At 36.9% G+C, this 24,618-nt stretch overlaps 1 protein-coding gene across 3 annotated transcripts in view; it reads left to right on the top strand.

The window, feature by feature from the left end:
* Positions 1 to 24,618, top strand: part of DENND1B (DENN domain containing 1B) — a 258,142-nt gene that overhangs the window by 57,479 nt on the left and 176,045 nt on the right. For all 3 annotated transcript variants that reach the window (XM_057549265.1, XM_057549273.1, XM_057549259.1), the window contains exon 3: positions 11,550 to 11,593. In XM_057549265.1, the coding sequence (XP_057405248.1) occupies positions 11,550 to 11,593 (44 nt within the window). The remainder of the gene's footprint in view (positions 1 to 11,549; positions 11,594 to 24,618) is intronic.

Here is a 24,618-nt window from a genome sequence, read left to right as displayed (position 1 = left end):
CAATATAAAAAGATGTAAAGTGTGACATCAAAAACATAAAATGTGTGTAGGAGGAATAAAAGGGTAGAGTTTTTGTATGTGATCAAAGTTAAGTTGTGATGAGGTTAAAATAACTGCTGTGTCTCTAAGATTTTTCAAGTAAGCCTCAGGGTAACCACAAAACAAAAATCTATGGTAGATACACACAAGATAAAGAGAAGGGAATCAAAGTATACCATTATGGAAAATTATGAATTCACAAAGGAAGACAGCAAGAAAGGAACTACAAAACAGAAAACAATGAGCAAGTATTCGCTTGATTATTTAGGTGTTCTGATGTAGTATACATATATACTTATGATGATTATAGTCTCTTGATGAATTGACCCCTTTATTATTATATAATGACCTTGTCTTGTTACAGTTTTTGACTTAGTCTATTTTGCCCAATATAGTGATCTCTCTCTCTCTCTGTCTCTGTCTCTGTCTCTCTCTCTCTCTCTCTCTCTATATATATATATAAATGTAAATCTGCTCTCTTTTGGTTTTCATTTGTTTGCATGGAATAACTTTTTCCACTTGTTCACTTTGAGCCTGTGTGTGTCTTTGAGTGGAAGTGAGTATCTTGTAGGCAGCATATAGTTGGGTCTTATTTTCTTATCTATTCAGTCACTTTATGCCTTTTAATTACTTCAGATGTAAACAGACTGAATTCTCCAGTAGACTGAATTCTCCAATGAAAAGGCATACAGCGACTGAATTGATAAGAAAATAAGACCCAACTATATGCTGCCTACAAATATCCTGTTAGGTCAAAGGGACCTAACAGGCATATACAGAACATTCCATCTAACAGCAGCAGAAGATACATTCTTCTCAAGCACACATGGAACATTCTCCAGAATAGACCATATGTTAGGTTACAAAATAAGTCTCAGTAAATTTTAAAAGATTGAAAGTACCTTTTCCAACCACAGTGGTATGAAGCTATAAATCAGTAACAAGAGAAAAACTGGAAAATTCACAAATAAGTGGAAATCAAACAACACACTCCTGAACAACCAATGGGTTGGAGATTAAATCAAAAGGGAAATAAAAAAATATATTGAAACAAATGAAAATGGAAATATACCAAAACTGATGGGATGCAGCAAAAGTTGTGCTAAGAGAGAAGTTTATGGCAATAAATATCTACATTAAGAAAAAAGAAAGATCCCGAACAACCTAACTTTACACCTCAAGGAACTAGAAAAAGAACAAACTAAGCCCAAAGTTAGCAGAAGGAAAGAGATGACAAAGATTAGTGCTAGTGCTGGTGCTAGAGCAGAAATATGTTAAATAGAGAATAGAAAAACAATAGAAAAGATAAAACAGATAATAATCTTATCTTTTGAAAAGATAAACAAAATTGACAAATCAGATTTATCAAGAGGAAAGGAGAGAAAGTACTCAAATAAAATTATAAATGAAAAAGGAGACTTGACAACTAATACCACAGAAATACAAGGATAATAAGACACTACTAGGAACAACTATATGCCTACAAATTTGACAACCTAGAAAAACAAGAAATGTATATATTTAACCATTCAAAAAAATATAACCTACCATGTCTGAATCATGAAGAAATAGAAAATCTGAACAGACCAATAATAAGTAAGGAGATTGAATTAGTAATCAAAAACCTCCCAACAAAGAAAACCTAAGACCAGATGGCTTCATGGGTAAATTCTACCAAATATTTGAAGGAGAAGTTAGTGCCAGTTTTTATTATACTCTTCCAAGAAATTGAAGAGCAGGGAACACTCCCAAACTAATTTTATAAGACCAATATTACCTTGATATTAAGCCAGATGAGGATACTAAAAGAAAGAAACCTACAAGTGCCAATAACCCTAATGAATATAGGTGCAAAAAATCTCAACAGAATACTAGCAAACCAAATTCAACAACACATTAAGAGGATCATACACTATGATCAAGTAAGATTTATTCATGGATACACAGGTGGTTCAACATACACAAATTAATAAATATGATACATCATATTAAAAGAATGAAAGATACAATTTTTATGGTCATCTCAGTAGATCAGAAAAAGCATTGGATAAAGTTCAGTATCCTTTCGTGACAACTCTCAACAAATTGGATATAGAAGGAGCGTACCTCAACATAATAAAAGCCACACGACAGTCCTACAACTGGTATCATGCACAACAGTGAAAGGTTGAAAGCATCCCCTCTAAGATCAGGAAGAAGACAAGAGAGCCTGCTCTTATTCAGCATAGTGCTAGAAGTCCTACCCAGAGCAGTTGGGCAAGGAAAAGAAAGTCATCTTAATGACTTAAGGAAAGAAAGAAGTAAAAACGTTTGCTGATGACATGATCTTGTATATAGAAAATCCTAAATACTCCACCAAAAAACTGTTATAACTAATAAATTCAGTAAAGTTTCAGGATACAAAATCAACATACAAAAATAAGTTACAATTCTGTACCATAACAATTACCTGAAAAATAAATAAATAATGTTATTTACAATAGCATCAAAAACAATAAAATACTTAGGAATAAATTTAACCAAGGAAATGAAAGATTCATGCAGTGAAAACTATAAGACCAGTGATGAAAGAAATTGAAGAAGACACAAATAAATGGGAAGATATCCCATGGTCATGGATTGGAAGAATTAATACTGTTAAAATGTCCATACTACCCAGAGTCATCTGTATATTCAATATAATACTCATCAAAATTCCAATGGCTTTTTTCACAGAAGTAGAAGAAGAATTATAAAGTTCATATGGAACCGCAAAACATCCCAAATAGCCAAAGCAATATTGAGAAAAAACAAAGCTGGAGGCATCCCACTTCCAGATTTCAGACTATACTACAAATTACAGTAATCAAAACTGTGTGGTACTGTCAGAAAAACAGACACAGAGACCAATGGAACAGAATCCAGAGCTCAGAAGTAAACCCCACATGTATGACTGAGCAATATTTGGCAAGGGAGCCAAGAATACTCAATGTGGAAAGGATAGTCTCTTCAATAAATATTGTTGGGAAAACTGGATATCCACATGCAAATGAATGAAATTGGACCTGTATCTTACAGAAGTCACAAAATTAACTTGAAATGGATGAAGGACTTCAACATAAAATGCGAAAGTATAAAAATCCTAGAAGAAAACATAAATGGTAAGTTCCTTGACATCACTGTTGGCAATTATTTTTTGGATATGGTACCAAAAGCACAAGCAACAAAAGCAAAAAGCAAGTGGGACTATATCAAACTAAAAAGCTCTGCACAGCAAAAGAAAATGAAAAGGCAGCCTATAGGATGGGAGAAAATATTTGCAAACCATATATCTGATAAGGGGTTAATACCCAAAATATAAAGAACTCATACAATAGCAACAAACCAAATAATCCAGTTAAAAAATTGGTAGAGGGCTTAAAGGGACATTTTTCCAAAGAAAAGATAACAGCCACCAACAACTACATGAAAAGGTTCTCAACATCACTGATTATCATGGAAATGCAAATCAAACCATAATGAGATATTATCTCACACCTGTCAAAATGGCTGTTATAAAGACAAGATAACAAATGCTGGCCAGGATGTGGAGGAGAGGAAACCCTGGTTCATTATTGGTGGAAATGTAAACTGGTGCAGCCACTACGGAAGACAGTATGGAGGGTCCTCAAAAAATTAAAAATAGAGCCACCATGTGACCCAGCAATCCCACTTCTGGGTATTTATCCAGTGAAGATGAAATCACTATCTTGAAGAGATATCTGCACTCCCATGTTCATTGCAGTATTATTCTCAATAGTCAAGATATGCAAACAACCTAAATGTCCATCAGTGAATGAATGGTTAAAGAGAATGTGGTGTATATGTAGCATGGAGTGTTATTCCACCCTAGAAAGAAGGAAGGCTACCTTGCCATTTGCAACAGCATAGGTGGACCTTGAGGACATATGCTCCATGAAGTAAGTCAGAGAAAGACAAGTACTATATGATCTCACTCATATGTGACATCTAAAAACATTGGACTCAAAGAATCGGAGTAGGATGGTGGTTGCGGGGGGCTGAGGGGTGGCAGGAGATGTTGGTCCAAGGGTACAAACTTTCAGTTGTAAGGTGAGTAGGCCCCAGGGATCTAATGTCCAGCATGGTGACTATAGTTCACAAATACTATATTGTGTATTTGAAAGTTGCTTTGAGAGTAGGGCTTTAATGTTCCCACCATACCAATGATAATGAAAACAACAAGTTAGTAACTATGTGTGGTAAAGGATGTGTTGTTAATTAACCTTATTGTGGTAAAGATTTCACAATCTGTACGTTTATCAAATCATCTCGTACACCTTAAGCTGACAGAGTGTTATATGTCAAATATAATTCAGTAAAGCTGGAAAAATTGTAATTTTAACTGTAGTTATCTAATTCCATGGTTTTCTGGGGTTTTTTTTCCCCCCCACATAATATATATGTGGAAAATGAGATTTATATGGTAAGCTTGGGTAAACAGATAAGACTGTTCTTTCAGATAATTCCAGAGAGAGCGGGGAGGAGTGGAAGGCAGGGAAGAGAGGAGGGAAACTGATTTTATGCTTTTCAGTACCTACCCCTGATCACAGACAGAAAGCATTGTTATGTATAGGTATAAGACCGGAACTTCGGCTGCCTAACTTCATAATTACAAATGCTCCATTTATTTATTTTACTTTATTTTTCAGTCCTACAGTCTTCAGATATATGCAGTAGATTTTCTACTGAAAATACACTGTTTTAAAATGCATTAGCATGACTTGGTATAACATTTAGTACTAATGGATTTTACAGAAAAAAATAAAACCACTTCTCTTTTTTAGCTTTAGATCAGCAGTTCACATCTGTAACCACTCTTTTGTTGAGGCTCTCTTTCCATCACACATGACTGACAGAAACCTCAGCCCTGACCGAATCTAGCAGTTCTCTCCTGCACCTTGGCCCTTGGATGATGGTGGGGAGATACCACATTGTTGCCCTTAAGCACTAGGCTGGACACCCACCAAACTGAGTGCTCAGCAGTGCCTGAAACAGTTGTTTCACACCTCCTCAAGCCCGCCAACAACTTCCCTCCTAGGAGGAAGCTTTGCTCCTACTATACACACAAAATAATCAGGACGTTTTGCACAGAACTCTTAACTTTGTACCCCAGATTCTAAAATCTCCTTGGATTCATATCTCCTCTCCTCTTTTCTTGTTCCTATAACAATGGGAAAATACTCTTCAGCTTCTGTCCAAGGCTCATCTCATTGTCTTGATCAGGATGCCCTCTTCTTGCCTCCTCAGGGGTGTACGTCTCTTCTTCTCTGGCTCTCCGCTGCCTCACTAACTCCCATGATCACCTACACATGTTCAGGTCTGCGCCAGTATAAAGGAAAGAGAAATGACTAACAGACCTGTCTGGCTTCACCTCTTTCCTCCTATCTTTACTTTCTTCTCCCTTGTACCGTCTCTTAAATACGTTGCCCGCATACACGGTGCCTCTCTTCCCTCGTCCTCCGTGATCTTCTTCATTGGCCTTCTGCTTCCCATCCTGCCACGGGAGCTCATTTTACTGTGTGTGGCTTATGCTTTACACACACTTACCGTTTTTTGAGCCATCACCTCGCTTAATGTTCTGCCACATTTGTTTGAGAATCTTTTGGATACACTCTCTTCCCTTGACTTTCATAAACACACGCTCTAACTGTATTCTCCACACACTTCTGGTGTTCCTTCTCCCTTGGTTTAGTGACTTCCTCTGATACCTTGGGTACATCTTCAGCTCTGTAGTCTGTCCCCTGTCTCTCCAGCTTCATCCCGTGACATTCTCTCTCTCCTACTCTGCATTCTAGATATATTACTTCTTTTTTTTATTTCAGTTTCCAAATGTTTTCTGCTTTCTTTTAACCTCTAAGACTTAGTGCATATTGTTTCTCCATTCCGGAATGTTCTCCTCTGCCCACGTGATAGCCCAAATCATCCTTTGCTTGTCTAACTAGTGGCTTTCTAAATTAGATTGGCTTTCCTTGCGGTGTCCGGTAGTATCCTGTCCTTTTAGTATAACACTCATTAAATTTTACTGAGCTATAGGTTTAGATGCCGTCCTTTTCTATACATTGTAGAGACCTATTTTGTTTAGTTCACCATTATATCTCCGTAGGCGGAAGATTTTCTTTAATGATTCCTGCTCATTTATATTCAAGAGGCATCACCATTCTTTTGTTAAGGAACATTTTTTGAAATTATTAAGCCAGTGAATTTTCAAGTTGAGTTCAAGCGTTCCTGCAGGATACCTTGTTTGCACAAAAACTAGGTAGCTGTGTGACATTTTTCTCCATGTATGCTATAGGGCTTTGGAGGTCAGGGACTTTTTCTGTTTCTTTAGCGTTGCATAGATTTTTGAATAAAATAAATTGAACTTAAGTGGGACAGAGAAATGTATTGATTTTGGAAATTATTTAAAATAGCTGCTCCTTAGATCTCAACTAAGAAAGTTCTAGCCTCTGACATTAACTAGCCTTATAATTAAGACACGCTTCCAGGGACTTCCCTGGTGGCGCAGTGGTTAGGAATCCGCCTGCCAGTGCAAGGGATACAGGTTCGAGCCCTGGTCTGGGAAGATCCCACATGCCACAGAGCAATGAAGCCCTTGCGCCACAACTACTGAGCCTGCACTCTAGAGCCCGCGAACCACAACACTGAACCCACGTGCCACAACTACTGAAGCCCGCACGCCTAGAGCCTGTGCTCTGCAACAGGAGAGGCCACTGCAATGAGAAGCCCGCGCACCACAACAAAGAGTAGCCCCCGCTCACCGCAACTAGAGAAAGCCCGCGTGCAGCAGCGAAGACCTAACGCAGCCAAAAATAAATAAATAAGTTTATGAAAAAAAAAAAAAGAATATGCTCCTCATTGCGTTGGCTTCAGTTTCCTCATTTGTAAAATTGTGATTCTACAATGTAGGTGAATAAGCACTGAAGCTATAATCAAGCAAAACACTAATACTATATATTCTGCCTTTTCAAAAGTATATAGTTTCTGAACTGTGGTTTTACAAATGCATAATTTTAAATATATTCATCTATGAATTCCACAGAATTAAGTAAATATTATTCATTTGTGTAAATTAAAGTTTTTCCTGCATTAAAAAAATAGTGTAGGGCTTCCCTGGTGGCACAGTGGTTGAGAATCTGCCTGCCAATGCAGCGGACACGGGTTCGAGCCCTGGTCTGGGAAGATCCCACATGCCGTGGAGCAACTGGGCCCGTGAGCCACAATTACTGAGCCTGCACGTCTGGAGCCTGTGCCCCGCAACAAGAGAGGCCGCGACAGTGAAAGGCCCGCGCACCGCGATGAAGAGTGGCCCCCGCTTGCCACAACTAGAGAAAGCCCTGGCATAGAAACGAAGACCCAACACAGCCAAAAAAAAAAAAAAAAAAAATAGGGTAGTTGAATCACAGTAATATTTTAAGTTATTTTAATTTTTGTTTTTAGTTACAGGCCAGAAAATGTGAAAGGTCTGGTTGCAAAGGAAAATAAAATATTACTAAATTTATCTCACTTTACATTAAAAAAAAAATGCCTCAGTCAGGAATTTGGAATACTTGTGATGGTGATGCCCAAATAATACATTAAATACTCTCCTTCCAAATTTACTGATTTAATAAAAATTTGTATATTTTTCTCACTACACTGTAACATTCTTTTATTAAAATAAGAGATTAACTATATTTATGTAAAAATTAAGTTACGTGTTCTTCCTTTCATGTTTATTTGGTTTCCGGATTGTTGGTGGCAAAGTCTCTCTTTAAGATGTGGCGTCTCCTCTGAGTTACGTGTGGACACTGGACAGAAGAGAAACACAGTGTGCCCCAGTCACCACGGGCAGCGGTGACTCCTACCAGCAGTTCTCATCCTTTCACCCATAAAATCAGCAGAAAATCGACCTAGCTTTGCCAGCTCAGATCTCGCATCTGGAAAGTAATCCCCAGGGAACAGAAAATTCCGTCGTTGTGCATAAATTTGAAAATTGGATTATTACCATTTTTTTCAGAGCTCTTTTGTTTCTTCCTCTGCAGTCCTTGTGAAGAGTTGCTGCCAATATGTGTCAGATAAGGGGTAAACCTAACCACACAGGCAGTAACTAAGTTAATCCATTTCAGATATGGATGCACATGATTATAATACATTTTTGGGTGCTGAAGTGTAACACGCATTTAATGAAAAGAAAAGAAATAGGGTATTTTCCACTATGTGACTAAACCGATATTTGCTGTTTTCATGTATTCACTTGTTCATCCTCTGTGAAAGAACAGACCAGACGGTACAGAAAAAAACTGCGTAGTGTAAGGGATGAAGGAAAGTGAGGGAGGAAAACATAATTAGGTAAATGCTGCAAACAGCAGGGCAAACTGTTAGGGCTATCCAGCAAGACAAATGTCCTGGTTTTAAGGTATAAGTGTAAGGAATCTGTCACATTTTCTCAAATGGTAACTGTAAAATTGAGGTTGTTTAAAAGGGATATTTAAAATGTTCACATTGAAACTCTCTAACTCCATTATTTATAAGAAGGGACTATTCCACATTTCTGCATGATGACTTGTTTATAGGGCCATTAGTTATTGTATTAATTTATCAAGATAACTTTTGTTTAATATTTCATGAAGAATCCATCATACACTTTTGTTTTATGAGATGCAAATCTTAATAACTACCGTTTTGGTAAAACTGCCACATAAACACACACACACATATATGTACATACATGGGCACATATATATGTTTTCCAACATAATTTCTACAGGACATTAACGTTTCAGTATTTTTAGGTGATCTATACATGTCACAGTCATTTTAGAAATGTACACATTTTGTTTTACATGAAGGCATAATCATTTAATATTAGCTCCATAAATTAGTAATGCATTATCCTTATGTAAGATGTTTTAAATGATTTTTATGTTAATTTATGTAGAAACTTTTTATTCCTTAGTAAAAAGGTTAATTGTAGAAAGTATGCTTCCTTTTTTTTTTTTTAAGTTAAAATATTTGAAAAAAAATTTTTTGGAGCTTAATAAGTAATACAGCAAGAGAAGCCAGCTCACGCTCAAAATGTTGCTAGGTAATTACTGAGTTTTGGAATTAAATACTTGAAATTATGCATCCTTGGACTGTATTTTTTAAAAAGCAATATGGTGTAGTGGAAATAATGGGATTGAGCTGTAATTTTTTACTGACTGGGTACATAAAGTGGTATTTTTGATATTTTGATCCTGTCTTGTCGGTTGTGCTTGTTACCTATATTGGGCTTTCAAAGGCTTTCGGAAGTAATATTATCCTTTGTACAGTATCCTTTTAAAGCACATTTGCAGTATTCAGAAGTATGTTATTGACAGAATTAAAAAATACATATGCAACCAAAATAATTTTTAGTGTTAATTAAAAAGACTTCTTTTTATTATGCTAAGTAGAAGAGAAATATTGTGAAGAAATAACGAAAATGAAAACCAGTGCAAATATTTATAAAACAACATTGATTTTTATATGTGAATAACTGGATATAATATATTAGACAAATATCTCTGAAATACCCCAGGAAATGTCAATTGTATTTAAAAAATTTTTTTTTTATTATTTATTTATTTTTGTCAATTGTATTGTAAACAAGCTTGATGCCTTATGCCTACCAACTTATCTGTTGTTTTTTGGTTTTTTTTTTTAACTTTTGGGTTTATTTATTTATTTATGGCTGTGTTGGGTCTTCGTTTCTGTGTGAGGGCTTTCTCTAGTTGCGGCAAGTGGGGGCCACTCTTCATCGCGGTGCGCGGGCCTCTCACTGTCGCGGCCTCTCTTGTTGCGGAGCACAGGCTCCAGATGCACAGGCTCAGTAGTTGTGGCTCACGGGCCCAGTTGCTCCGTGGCATGTGGGATCTTCCCAGACCAGGGCTCGAACCCGTGTCCGCTGCATTGGCAGGCAGATTCTCAACCACTGCGCCACCAGGGAAGCCTTACCTATTGTTTTAAAAGCTGATTTATGGAGTTGCAAATATGGGACTTCCAAAGTGAACCTTGATATAAAACAAACATTATTACTGTGTTTATACACTTTTATTGAGGATTTTATTTTCTTTTTCATTTTTTAAATTGAAGTATAGTCGAAGTACAATAAATGTAAGTTACAGGTGTACAGCATAGTGATTCACAATTTTTAATGGTTATATTCCATTTACAGTTACTACAAAATACTAGCCATATTCCACGTGTTGTACGATACATCCTTGTAGCTTATTTATTTTGTACATAATAGTTTGTACCTCTTAATCCCCTACCCCTATTTTGCCCCTCCCCTTCCTTCTCCCCACTGGTAACTAATTTGTTCTCTACATCTGTGAGTCTGTTTATTGTTTGTTATATTCACTAGTTTATTTTTTTAGATTCCACATATAAGTGATATCATACAGTACTTGTCTTTCTCTGACGTATTTCGCTTAGCATAATACCCTCCAAGTCCATCCATGTTGTTGCAAATAACAAAATTTCATTCCTTTTTTATGGCTGAGTAGTATTCCATTGTGTGTGTGTGTGTGTGTGTGTGTGTGTGTGTGTGTGTGTGTGTGTATGTGTGTGTGTATACAGATACATACCGCATCTTCTTTATCCATTCATCTGTCAGTGGACACTTAGGTTGCTTCCATATCTTGGTAATTGTAAATAATGCTGCTGTGAACATTGGGGTTCATGTATCTTTTCAAATTAGTGTTTACATTTTTTTTCGGATATATATCCAGGAGTGGAATTGCTGGATCATATGGTAGTTCTTCTACTTTTAGTTTTTTGAGGAACCTCCATACTGTTCTCCACAGTGGTTGCACCAGTTTACATTCCCATCAATAGTGTAGGAGGGCTCCCTTTTCTCCACATCCTTGCCGACAATTTGCTATTTGTGTTCTTTTTGATGATAGTCATTCTGACAGGTGTGAGGTGATATCTCATTGTGGTTTTAGTTTGCATTTCTCTGATGATAATGATGTTCAGCATCTTTTCATGGGCCTGTTCACCATATGCATGTTCTCTTTGGAAAAATGTCTTTTAGGATTTTAAATGGAAATTTAAGATGTTGTATTTTAGTCTAGTTTCTGAGGGCTGTAATATATTTGATTACATATTTACCACATTTATATTTTTCTTTTCAAATTAAAACCAGTATATTAAGTGGAGTTAAATCTGAAAACTTATATTTCAGAATCTTAAAATCTAAGGTATATAAATAAAAAATGAGTTGCTAAAAGAAATAATATTTTTAATAATCTGACCAAGTTATTCATTTTATTATTCCTGTTCCAAAGGTCATTAAAACCCTTAAACTATCAAAATATTTAATTTTGAACCTCATCAACTGTAAATATTTAAAGAAAAAATTTTAAATTATTAAAAAAAGTAGCTTTGACAATTTTAAGAGTATTTGAACAAGACTGTTGCTATAAATGTATTATTTTCTCTGTTTAAAGCTCTGTGTCAATTATTTACAGATCCGGAGGTATTGTGGAAGTTCCCAGAGGACTTTGCAGACCAGGTTGGAACCACATAATTTTTAAAAAGCATTTAAAATTGGAGCATTAATGATTATTACTACTGTTACTACTACTACTATGACTACTACATATGAATTGCTTTAAGTATTTTCTCTTGATCAGCTCTGAGAATAAAAAGCCACGTGTGCAGAATACATGGAAAATTTTTTGAAGTTACCAGGTAGATGCGTGATGAAAAGGCCCTTTCGTGAAGCTATTAGGAAGTGAATGTTTACAGTTTCAGCATGTTTTTATACTCTTTTAATGTGTCTGTGGAATATATATTTGGAAACAAACATTTCCCCATCAGAAAACTTGATGATGTGGTACTTTGAGGGATACCCTTCTGTAAGTAAGACAGTAAGAAGTAGTAACTGCTAAACTAAGAGGTCAGTTCTACACTTGTTACAGTAATGTTTGAATCATTAACATATAAAAGTTGAATTGACATTATTTTCTTATTTTAAAATAATTCTTATCTATGGCTTTGTTTTCTTAAAAGAAATGGGAGACTTGGAAATGAATTTACTGCATTTGTATTTTAATTATAATATTCTCTAGTTCCTTAAGTATTTTGTATAGCCAAAACTATGAATTATTTTGACATAATGTATGGAAATTTAAAAAATCTTTATAATATATACTATGGATTTATCATTTTGAAGTGAATTATTTGGTTAACCTTACAAATTTTAATTTTTATATAAACAAGTACTCCTTCTGGAAATCTGATTAGCAGGTTCCTTTTTTTTGTCTACAAAGAAATGGGGTAAAACAATCTTGTCACTTAAAAGTATAAAATTATAACACTACAAGCTTAACCATAAGTTAAGTTCACAGGTATGATTCTCATAATTTACCAAAATGAAAGCTGATAAAAGTATTCATTTTAAAGCAGTTCATTCAGAGATATACAGACACATGTGATTTTGATGTGGAAGAATAATTTTCTACATGTGAAAATCAGTATAGAAGATTAGGAAATGTCACTGAAAAAGTGAGTTAAATGAGCATGTTAAATATTAATTAGATCTAGTGCAGGCCTTGACTGTTCTTTCACATAAAAAGAGAGCACGTACTCTTAATTTGTTTTTAGCCCCTTGGAGAAAGAATAGATTTATAAGTATCTTAAGTATATAAAATAAGTCCCCACAGTGAAGACATGATTTGTACATATGAGGCTTAGTTGGGTTTGTTCCCCAGTAATGGGAAGTTAGGTTAGACACTTGTTGACTAATGTTACTGTTTTGAAATATCAATACTATTCCTCTCTTGGTCTTTCTGGTTCTCTCTGGTCTAACCTCCTGTCCAGATTCTTTTTTTTTTTTTTTTTCTTTTCTAACTTCTACCTCTTAAACTGCCCCTGAGGGTATCTGAAGGCTCCTAACTTTGGGTTCACATAAGGGTGATAGTGTACTTGTCGAGTTCAGCTACAGGAAATTTTTCAGTGAGACCAGCTATTGCTGTTCCTCTTTGTGACAGATAAACTGGTGCTAGGAATGTTTTAGCTGTTGCTTTGTCTCCCAGATCTGTGAGGTCAGTGGAACATTAATAAGTGCTCACATACTTAGTAAAACATAAAAGCATTTGACCATGTAATGGTGATGAGCATTCATAACCCCCAGGATTCCAGGGCATAGCAGTTCTTACAGAAAAGGTTAGAGCTGAAAGGAGCTTTAGATACCATTTTATCTAACTACTTCAGTTTATATTTAAAGAAACAAAACTTCATATGGGAATCCAGCCAAGGGCCTTGAAGAATGGTTTTGCTATATGCTTTTTGGTGAATATTCTGAGTACTACAGATGACACAAGTACTCTGTGTGTATTTCTCATCCTTCTTATCTTTTACTGCTTTCCTATACTAATTGTCTACTTTTTCCTAAACAGCCTTTTCACTGGATCTGAGACTGCTTCAGTAAGAATAATTCTTAATCTCTCCTTATTTAGCTCTTAACATGTACTAGGCACTGTGCTAGGTGCTTATGTGCACAACTGATTTTATCTTCAAATTCTCCCAGTACTGCTAGGAGATAGTATCAGCCCTGAAACTGAGACTTAAGTAAGAAACTTGCCTGATAACACACTGCTTAGAAGAGGCAGAGCTAGCTGAGACTTGAGGGCAAGTTGGTCTAACTCAGAAGCATGTGTTATTAGCAAGGAAGCTGTATTATTCTTTTTGCTTGGAATGCTGACCCAAACCCTACTCACTTATTTTAACTCTTTTAGAAAAAGTTTATTATAAGTTTTTCCCCCAGTATCTTTATAATTTGAAAGCAGTGTGTTGTTTAATCCAAAGAAATGATACCAATCTGTTTAGTCCTTTAGTTCTACCACATACAGCTCTTGGTCCATCATAGGCATTGGCTTATTATATACTTCTTTGCATGTGTTTTCCTTCTTTTGGCAATAGAAGAACCAATGGGACAACCCAAATCACATTTCAGGAGTTGTAATTAATTTTTGTTGTTGTTGTTCTTTGTACAGTGGAGAATTTTGTGTAGGAGAGTAGGAGCTGAAACTATAAACATAAACTGGGCTGGGTCTTGGCAACAATGAAAGGCCTTGCTAAGGAGTTGGTCCTTCAAATGAACTTGAGGAGAGTGTGATATAACAAGATAAGTCTGTTAGAAATATTGATTTGGAAAAGATCTCAGTATGGATTGGTTGTGGGAGAAACTGGAGGCAAGGAAGTGAGTTGGCTTTGCTGTAGTGCCGCTGAGGAGCAGGAAGGATCTGAAAGAGTTGGTTACGTGAGGAATGAAGCAGAGGGTGAGTGTGTCAACCTGGAACAAATAGACTGCCAGATGTTTCTACAGCAAAGGTGGGTTTATTTGGGATCAGCAGAGAACTGCAGCTCGGGGTCTGCAACCATGGCGAGCCAGGTGCAAGTTCCTGCGAGACGAGGGAAGGAGAGCCTTTTATCGAGGAGAGAGGAAGACAGGAGGGCTGTGTAAACAAAGAGGCCGTGGCTTTTCATTGGCTGAGTCCTTGCAGGAAAGAACAGTATTTCTTCTTCCTGTTGGGTTCCACCATGGTCACAGGGTGTGAGAGCTCCCCCTTCTGGTCACCCCACTCTATTTAATTCAGGTTTTTGTTTATTAATTTTTTACAAGTGTAAAGGGGGGAAAGAGAGACTGCGTGCAAAGGTGTTTTGGGAGCATGGGGTGGAGAAGAGGAATGAGAGAATGAGTTTCTTTTTGGCATTTTGAGAGATCTTGAATTATCTTCCATGCAAGTGATGGGAAGGGACTTTGGGGATTTAGGAAAAATGGAGGGTTTGCAACCTTAGGAAGTAAAAAGGTGTGAATGAATTTGAGGATTTACAGACAGATTTAGTTGATGTCGGATTTATGTTTTGCAAATACATTGAGAGCTGTGGCTGAGAAGATTAATGCAGAACAAGTCTTCCCATCCATGCTGCTGATAATTGCAACATGTCCTATTATCTTTGTGAGTTCACCACTTCTGTATAAAATGAGTAATTTTGTTTCCTTTTGCTGCTGTCAAGCTAAGCTCCCCATTGTTCTTATATTCCTGTTGCGCACATGTACACTTCATAGCTTGACGTTGGTTTTCACAATACTGGACTTTCCCCCTGTACTTTCTGCTTGTCATTTCATGGTTCACTTTTCTATAGGTTTGCTGCTTTCATGTACCATCAGCCTCTTAGGGCCATGGCCAGTCTGTATTTCTTGAGCGAGAGGAGTCAGTCTTTGGGAGCAAACTATACCTTTAGAGAGTCGTCAGAACTAAAATCTTATAAATGCTGGGGGTAGCTTTGCGTTTGAATCATGGCTCTGTATTTACAGATTGCATGAAGTGTTGCTTTCGGCAGGGGTTTTCTCTCTCTTAGTTCCTCACCTGCAAAATAGGGCTGACGTTGCTACTCTGACAAAGTTCGGGTAGGAATGACGTCTACGAAGCATAGTGCCTGGCACATAGAAAGCACTCCATAAATGTGAGCTGATAGTTTCACTGTTATATTGTAATGCCACGAACGTTTATTAATTTATGACGAGGAATAGATGAAACTGTTTTATGTATTGTTTTTATAGTTTGATAACAAGTTTGAGAATTTCACTGCTTTATAGATCTCCAGAAAGATGTATAATTTTATAGTGTCAGGGAAGAAGAAATTTTCCTCTACCCTTCTAAGTCCTTCTGGCTGGCTTAAGAATTACATTGACATGAAACAGATTAACAGGAGAAGAATCAAACAAAAGTTTAATAACTTGTACACGTGGGAGAGACCCAGGAAGACTAGTAAGTGGCCAGAATGGCTGAAACCCTCCCCTTCAATACCATCTTCAGCTAAAGACAAAAGAGGATGTTGGGGGTCGTGGTTTGGGACCTCTAAGGGGAGGAAAGCAATTCACACGGAGAGGGAAAAGCCAATGTTTGGTAGACACGTGTTTGCTGGGTCGGGCAGGGACAAGGGGATACAGAGTGGGCTCTGATCTCTAGTCTAGTTCCCCCACCACACCTGGCCCATATTCTTTGCAGGTGTCTCTGGTGATGGCTCTATTCTGGGAACAGGCCCTCTCTCTCAATTCTTTTAGGCAGTTACCTGGGAGGGAATAAGAAAAACTTCCCGAGTCTTGGTTTCTTGAAAATAATCAGCCTGAATAAATCTTCTGCCAGAGAGACACACTTTGTGGTGGCAAATATTGCTCCCCGACGGTAGCATGAGCGACATCTTCAGGATGGCTCCCAGCAGAAGTCATAGGACCACGGAGCCATCCTCTGCTGGTAATGGCCAACGCATAGAAAGCATTAGGTCCAGCCGCTTGGTTTCTAGATAGGAAAAATAAGATGGTGAGGCGCTGACCCCAGGTCATATTTCTTGTTTACCTTTAACCCTTCACTCTTGCAGTACTTTTCCTGCTTTCACACAAACTGCAGGCCTTTCATGATTCTGGGCCATTTCTTAGGTCTCAGATGCCGTTTTCCGTTTCTCTGATGCACTTCCTTTGTAACACAACTTAGATGCTTTACCTGCTGCGATATATTGAAGCATTCCTCTTTCAGTGTTCCGTGGGCATTTTTTGTGTTTTGTGTTTCCTGCGTTACCTGACGTGGAGTTGTTGTTCTTGTGCATCTGATTTCAGTGAATGCTCCGCCTTAAGCTTCTTTCTCAAGCCATGGACTTTATATATTTATTTTTGACTTCTGTGTCCCCCACTCAGCTGCTGTACTCAATCTGTCATCAAATCTTATTGCTTGTGCCTCTTTTATGTCATGTAAATCTGTCCATTTCTCTTTATTTCTAGGGTCCTTTCCTTAATTCACATCCTTCTAACTCTCCTTTTCACCTCTATTTTTGTTCCTATTTAATGTATTCTCCACAGTGTAGCTAGAATGATCTGTAAGACAAATGATCTTACTAAAGGGCAAACACTGCTACTAACATCACTACTGTCACTGGTTCCTTACAACGTGCTAGGCAGTTTTCTAACTACTTTACCTGTATTAGCCCAGTTAATCCTTATAATACCCTTATGAGCCTAAGGGACTACTGTAATTCCCATTTTACAGATGAAGAAACAGGACTGCAGAGTACTTAATTAATACAGCAGGAGTCACACAGCAATAAGTAGCAGAGCCATTATTCCAAGCCAGTGTGACCCCAGAGCCTGCTGTACTAAATGCTTATTGAACTCAGTTCTCCCCACTGACATCTTCAAGATAAAGTCCAGCCTTCTTACCATGATCAAGCCCCTTGTTCAAGGCCTTTGTTTATATCTTTAGCCTCATATTTCTGTCTCCCTTTCCCGTTGTCTAATACAAAAGTGGTCTGCATTTCATAGCGAACAACAGTTTCCCTTATGTACCCACCATCCATTTACATTCTCCCTTTGAACATGGGAGTCCTTCGGCCTGAAATGCTAGTCTCCTCCTTGTTCTCCCCTTTGCTTGTCTTTCTGGTCTCAGCTCGGAGGTCACATCCTCCGAGAAGCCCTTTGTTTGTCACGGGTCTGGATTGGATGTACCTCATCGGATTTCCCTCAGCATTTTATGTTCCCCATGTTATGGCACTTAGATCTGTCATCTCTTTACTTTCTATTTTCCACATTAGACCAACGATCTCTGAGACTAGTATTAAAGAATAATTTTTAAAAGAAAATATAATCGTGACTCCTATACAAATAGAAGATTTTATTTTGTGGAAGTGTTTTATTTTTTTAACTTGTTAACTGACAAGGCCATCAGTAAAATGTTATAACCTATTCAAAGGAGAGTTCAAAGTATCACAATTATATAGGTAAATCAGGAATATTGTAATAAATTTTCAGTGACTTTTTTACATGGGGGGGTGAGGGAGGAGGGGCATCAGCTGTCTATGGACAAATATCATTTGCGTTGCTATCATTTATCTACAACTTACAGGATTACAGAATAGCTTAGACAGTGAAAGACGCAGGGCCCTGAACAGAGGGTGTCAGATGATGGCTTGTTTTCCATTGAAGGCAGCCAGTAACCTTCGGTCCATGTCAAGTTTTACAATTTTTCCCTGCAGTCTTCCTCTTTATCCGGCAAGCATAATAATATCAAACAAAGATTATTCTAGATAACAAGTCCCATTAGGTTTGGCTTGATTATTTACATAGGCAGGACAGGAGTGTTAATTTAGCCTATAAGCCTCCATGAATTTACATATCCAGGGCCATGCAGTGTAGAACAATTACTATGTCTACAAAATCAACTTCTTTCTGGAAGTTTTTATAAGGAATTTCAGATTAGACTTTTAAAAGCGCCTGTTTCTAGATAATCCCAAAGCTAGGAAACCAAGTCCAAGAAAGTGTCTTTCCCAGACTTTATGTGTACTACCTATAATACTACTACCTATGCCTATAATATTCATAAATTCCTGTCAAGCTTAACAAAATTTGCTAAGGTTCCTGGGCTGTGAGGAAGGGACCTTCTTTAACACTGTCAGGCGGGCATTAGGCCAGGTTTCCTGGGAGGGCTTTGTAGGCTCCGTAAGTATAGTTAACCTTTGTTCCTTCCAAGTGCCTTGACATGGCTGATTAAACAAGCATGTTTCTCAAAAAGGACACTTTAAGTAAGGCCTTGGTTGTTAGTCAGTTCTTCCACTTATATCCTGGTAAAGTGAATGACAGATTTTTATTAAACGTATGCAAATAATAATATTGCAATGAAAAGTAAAGGGACTTAGTAAGAGTTTCTGAATTCTGGGAGGGAAAGGAGTCAGTGAGAACTAGATGTAATTTAAAAATTATATTTCAGTTTACAGAAGCAGGGTTTACAGAATTGTTGTGGGTTACAGACAGCTTAGGAAGAGAGGAAAGGGCTTCCTTATACGTCCAGAAAATAGAGCATTAAAACAGCATCAGTATTTCAAACAATAAAATTTCCATTAGTTTATCCAACACAATGCAGTAAATTATTGTTCTGCTGGATATTGGCCTAGCAGTTACATGAAACTTTCTGCTTCTTGACTAAAAGAGTCTTGGAAATCCTGACTTAGTCCAGTGGAATGGCCTGAACGTTGTCTCAGTGATGTCAGTTCAGAGACCTGTACCCAAGAGTCTGTTCTTTGAAGTGTCAGGAGTTTGAAGTACCTGATACAACCCCTTCCCACAGAGCTCTGAGACTGACCCTCTTTGTTGAAAACAAACTGTGGCCTGTAGCTTATGGCAGTCCTCAGGGTATCCGAAACAAAAGTAAACTATCCGTAGATGACAGAGACTTAATGGCTATGGTTAATTTATTAATGATTATTCTCAAGTGTGAAATGTCTACTGAGAGTTCATAATAAAAATAAAATATGGAAAAGGAAATTTGTTTCAGTTGTATGAAAAGTGAAGATAATAAAGCCATTCAAAAAAAGTTTTAGACAAAATGTGTGTAAGACCAACAAGTAAGCCTGTTTTTGAAGGAGCCAGTTCAGGTTATGCCTGATTTATGAAAATGGGTGAACAAAATTTATAGAGGAAAGATCTTGAGATATAACATACAATAATCCTGAGGCATAATATAGCAGGAGCATACCCGGAATATCAAGTAAAGAGATTCAGTGTATCTGGAGTAGGGCCTAGACGAATATATTTTTGTAAAACTTCAAGGGTAAGTCTGAGGTGCATATCGAGTTTGGTGCCACTGGCTTAGAAGATACGAAGAATTTAAAATAAAGAACTAAGGTTATGACCAAGTGGAATTTTAAATAATAACTGAAATTATAACTGGCAATATTATACTGTTGTTGCCTAATATCATCAGGCAAAACACTGCCAGTAGTCTGAGAAGTATAGGAAAATTCAGCAGAACTATTTCATAAGAGTTTGACTCTTGTTTTCCTGGAGAGTAAAACATATTCTGGAGAGCAGGGGCATTGGCATTTCTCTGGAAACTTCCCATAAAGCATGTGATTTCTGAAATATTCATATTCATAAAATTTACATGTACAAATTTAACCTAGGGCAGGCTAAGCACCTCTTCTGATTTGCCCGCTTTCTGTGTAATAATAATAATAATTATATCAGACAACTCTTATGATAATAACATATCAAACAAACCGAATTACTTCTAGCATCTCATTTTATAAGGCAAGAGTACACATTCCTGTGATTTTTAGGGAATCTCTAGGAAATCTCCAAGACAGTTTTAGTTATAAAACATACCATGAAAGTTTTTGATTTTTTTCTGCATTCAGAATCTGGGTTTGGGAAGGCAAAATTTTAAAAGTTGTTAGAAGATTTGGCTGTTTGATTAAGATGGGGTCCATAGGTGCCTAAGAAGCAACCCTTGATTATCTGTTTAATCAAAGTGACAATAAAATATTTAAAAGTAAATATAGACGGTAACACAGTTGAATAATTCTTTCGTAAATGAGGAACTTTCGTACCTGCCCCCTCCGCCGGAATAATAGAAGACATAGTAAAGTCAGTATCAAGCACAGAGAATTATTCTGTTAAGACACAGAGTTCTGGCTATCTCAGAGGTACACGGAGGTGAGGATAGATTTTCATGTTGTAGGCGGAAGCGTTAATCAGGAATCCAAGGAAGCAAGCCCATGAAAACTGAGTGAACTTTAACAATATTTATAGCTTCTTTTCAGTCAGGTATTACCAAACTTTTTTTTCTTTTAAAGCATTATTCATTTTAAATAATTAATTAATTTATTTATTTTTGGCTGTGTTGGGTCTTCGTTTCTGTGCGAGGGCCTTCTCTAGTTGCGGCAAGCGGAGGCCACTCTTCATCGCGGTGCGCGGGCCTCTCACTGTCGCGGCCTCTCTTGTTGCGGAGCACAGGCTCCAGACGCGCAGGCTCAGTAGTTGTGGCTCACGGGCCTAGTTGCCCCGCGGCATGTGGGATCTTCCCAGACCAGGGCTCGAACCTGTGTCCCCTGCATTAGCAGGCAGATTCACAACCACTGCGCCACCAGGGAAGCCCCAACCAAACATTTTAAGTGTTATTCATTGTGCTCTGTCATAGTCAAGAACAAACTGACACTTAAAGACATATCTCAGAGATCTGCAAGGTCAAACTAATTTCATTATCATCACCATCATAATTGTGTCATTTGTGTTAACATGTCGTGCATCCATGATTGCTATCTTCAAATGAATTCATGTATCTTTTAAAAAATTATCAGTTTTAATTTCTAATACACTACATTTCAATAGTTATTACATAAACACTAGCTCTTCACCATCCTCAGCAAGTCCCAAGAATATGGAGGTAAAAAATAAAAAAAGCCCAAGAATCGCTGTTTTAGGATAAAACCATTCTTTGAAAAAACAAAACAAAACACACAGTTGTATTTATCTGATACTGTTGTTCCTAGTGTAGTCTTAACCACTCATATTAATCACAGCTTTTAACCTAAATAACTAACTTCTGTTTCACAGAAAAAGAAAAAACAAAGAACACTTGGGGGACAGATAACTGAGCACCTTGTGTCCTGCACAAGCATTGTACAAGACTACCAGACATGGTACCCATCATACCACTTTCTAAAGCCACACAATTCCCGTTTACATCTCTGTATAGTGGCCAAAAGGAACAAGTTTATTAAAATGACCCAAAAGTGTAGGCTTTTCACAGCACACAAAAATAAAAAGTATATAGACTTAAATATGCTTAGTAATCAGTGTTTTTAGTATTCTATCTTAGAAATTATCTAGGTTCATAATACATTATATATAATGTATCATACAATGTATAATACAATGAGTATACATTGACTAACTCAATATCGGTTCAATATTTTGGTTACCTAAAGGTTTTCAAAATTATGTTTTAGCAGATACATTACAAAATATAGTTACTGTTGAAATAAAGCTTACCAGAATAACGATACAGTTTGGTTGAGTAGAAATTTACACCTTTTGAACCTTAAACAGTATGCCATTTGTTCATCAAACCTGTATACATTTAGGAAAAACAACCCCAAATAGAATGAATGTATGCTTATATTGTACTTAATATTGATACATCAGAGAAATCCCAGCTATATTTATTAAAGTAAATTGATAAAACTAGATGTTTGCTAAGGATTTTCCTTAATTATGTGAATTTGAATTCACTAAGAATTTTTTTGAAGTCTAGCCCATCTGAAGTATTAGAAGTTCAGTTTCCTTCATTGGGTTATCTGTATGGAAATATGTTAATATAAATGTTTCAGACATTACGTGAAATTTCTAAAACTCTTATATGTTCTGGTATAATGTTATAAGTCATAATTCTAGTTATTACTTTAAAATGTATATCTCAGAAAAAACTAAATTTCCTTGTCAATTGCACTATTATGAACTTTCATCAAATCTTTAACCATAATCATTTTTAAGTCTTTTGTCAGTTACAGACAGTTCTGGGTGTACTCTGATGCTTTTGCAAATATGTTCCTATAAAAGGGTTTCATCTTCAAGGAATTCATAGAAAAGACTCTGACAAGTACAGGTTTCTGGTACCTGTACTGCTGAACTGAATGAATACGCATTTTCAGAACTCTAATGAAAAACTGCTGAACTCATAAAAGTGCTAACAAAAGATCAAGATGAAAAAAAAAATTAATTACATGGGACTGAGTGAACTGATGAGGATGATTATAATTTTTGTGACTTTCTGTTTGAATTAAAAAAAAAAATCCCACAAGGACTCAGAGGCAAAGAATATAGAAATCAATCTTCACTGCAAAGTGAAGGAGCTGTTACAGTGGAGGATTACTGGACTGAATGTCAATATTATGACATAGTATGAGTGTGTTTCATGTTTGGTAATTGCAGTCATTGTTGCTTTTGTTGTGGTCATCCATGTACAATGCTTGATGTCAGTCTATTTATCTCTTGTAAAAATAAAATACAGTGTGTGTGTGTGAAAAAAAAAAATTCAGTTTCCTTATTTTATAGGACTTTTAGGAATAATCAGTTTATGTTCATTTCTCTCTACAAGCCAATCAGAATAGCGCTCCTTTAATTTAGTTAAAATTTTTGTAAAGGACTTTGTTTTTTAGAGCAGCTTAAGGTTCACGACAAAGCTGAGAGGAAGGTGCAGTGATTTCCCATTCACCCTGCCCCACGTTTGCATAGCCTCCTGCATTATCAGCATCATTGACCAGATGGTGCGCTCTTTACCAAGGATGAACCTACACTGATACCTAATGACCCAAAGTCCGTAATTTACCTTAGGGTTCACTCGTGCTGTTGTACAGTCTGCGGGTTTAGACAAATGTATAATGACATAGCCATCATTATAATATGGGTATCTTCACTGCCCTAAAAATTCTCTGTGCTCTGCCTAGTTATTCCTCCCTGCCGTCCCCAGCCCTAGCAACCACTTGTCTTTTTATTGTCTCCATGGTTTTGCCTTTTCCAGAATATCATACAGAGAAACCATACAGTATGTAGCCTTTTCAGATTGGCTTCTTTCACTTAGTAACATGCATTTAAGATTCCTTAAAGTTCCTCCGTGTCTTTTTATGGCTTCGTAGCTTATTTCTTTTTAGTGCTGACAAATATTCCATTGTCGTGAGTACCACAGTTTATCCATGTTCCTACTGAAGCACATCTTGATTGCATCCAAGTTTTGGCAATTATGGATAAAGCTGCTATAAACATCCATGTGCAGGAGTTTAATTTGTGAGACTTTATAATCTAGTTTATTGATACTCTATGGAGATAGGGCACCATTTCACACCAACTCAGTAAGAGCGAAGGCCTTTCTGAATTATAGACGTAGAGACTCACAGACACCAACAATTTTGATCATATTTTTAGGTATACTTTACATAGTGAACAGATAATATAGATAGGTAGGAAGCTGAAAGATACATTGTTAAAAGCAATGCTATATTTTACAAGGCCTTTTTAGTTACGTTTTTGATTGTTACTTTTATGATATCAGAGGTGAAAATTTTGCCAAATATTGAACAAGTTTACTTAACCTAGGCAATTAGCATGTACCTAAAGCTGCCTTAAAAATACTCATAGAATACTTTCTTTTTTTTTTTGCGAGGTACTGGTCTGGCAACATAAGGCTGTAAACAGAAAGACGTGTGGTCCTTGCCTTCCAGGAGTCTTATTATTGGGGAGGAAGATTGGTTTGGGAATCAGTAGTGAACTAATATTCTGTTTCTACTTCTAAGTTGAATGTACGACTTCAAGGAAATCATTTTTACTCTCTGAGGTTCAATTTTCTCCTCTGTAAATGGGGGACACAGGTTGCTTATTGTTTTTACAATATTTGCTTCTACGTATAATTCCAACAGAAGGCCGGTGTAATATGTGCCATGGAAGTTACTCACAGTGCAGTGTAGACGTTCTGGGAAGGAAGACATCACACATTTAAACAGGCTAAGAGGTAAGTGGTCAGCGAGGAAGGGGAAGTAGTAAGTTTAGACTAATTTTGCTGGTGATGGCAGTATTTAGTGTATTTTGTTAGTTTCTAGGATTAAAAGGCTTGAGGAGGGAAGACCATGTTTATATAGAAGAGCAAGAAGCCACTTTAAAAAGGACATTGAAAACAGAAGCTAGAACTAATTTCTGTAGCAAGAATTGACAGA

This window comes from Balaenoptera acutorostrata, chromosome 1, assembly GCF_949987535.1.
Source record: "Balaenoptera acutorostrata chromosome 1, mBalAcu1.1, whole genome shotgun sequence".
Lineage (NCBI taxonomy): Eukaryota > Metazoa > Chordata > Mammalia > Artiodactyla > Balaenopteridae > Balaenoptera > Balaenoptera acutorostrata.
This window is presented reverse-complemented; position numbering and strand designations above follow the sequence as displayed.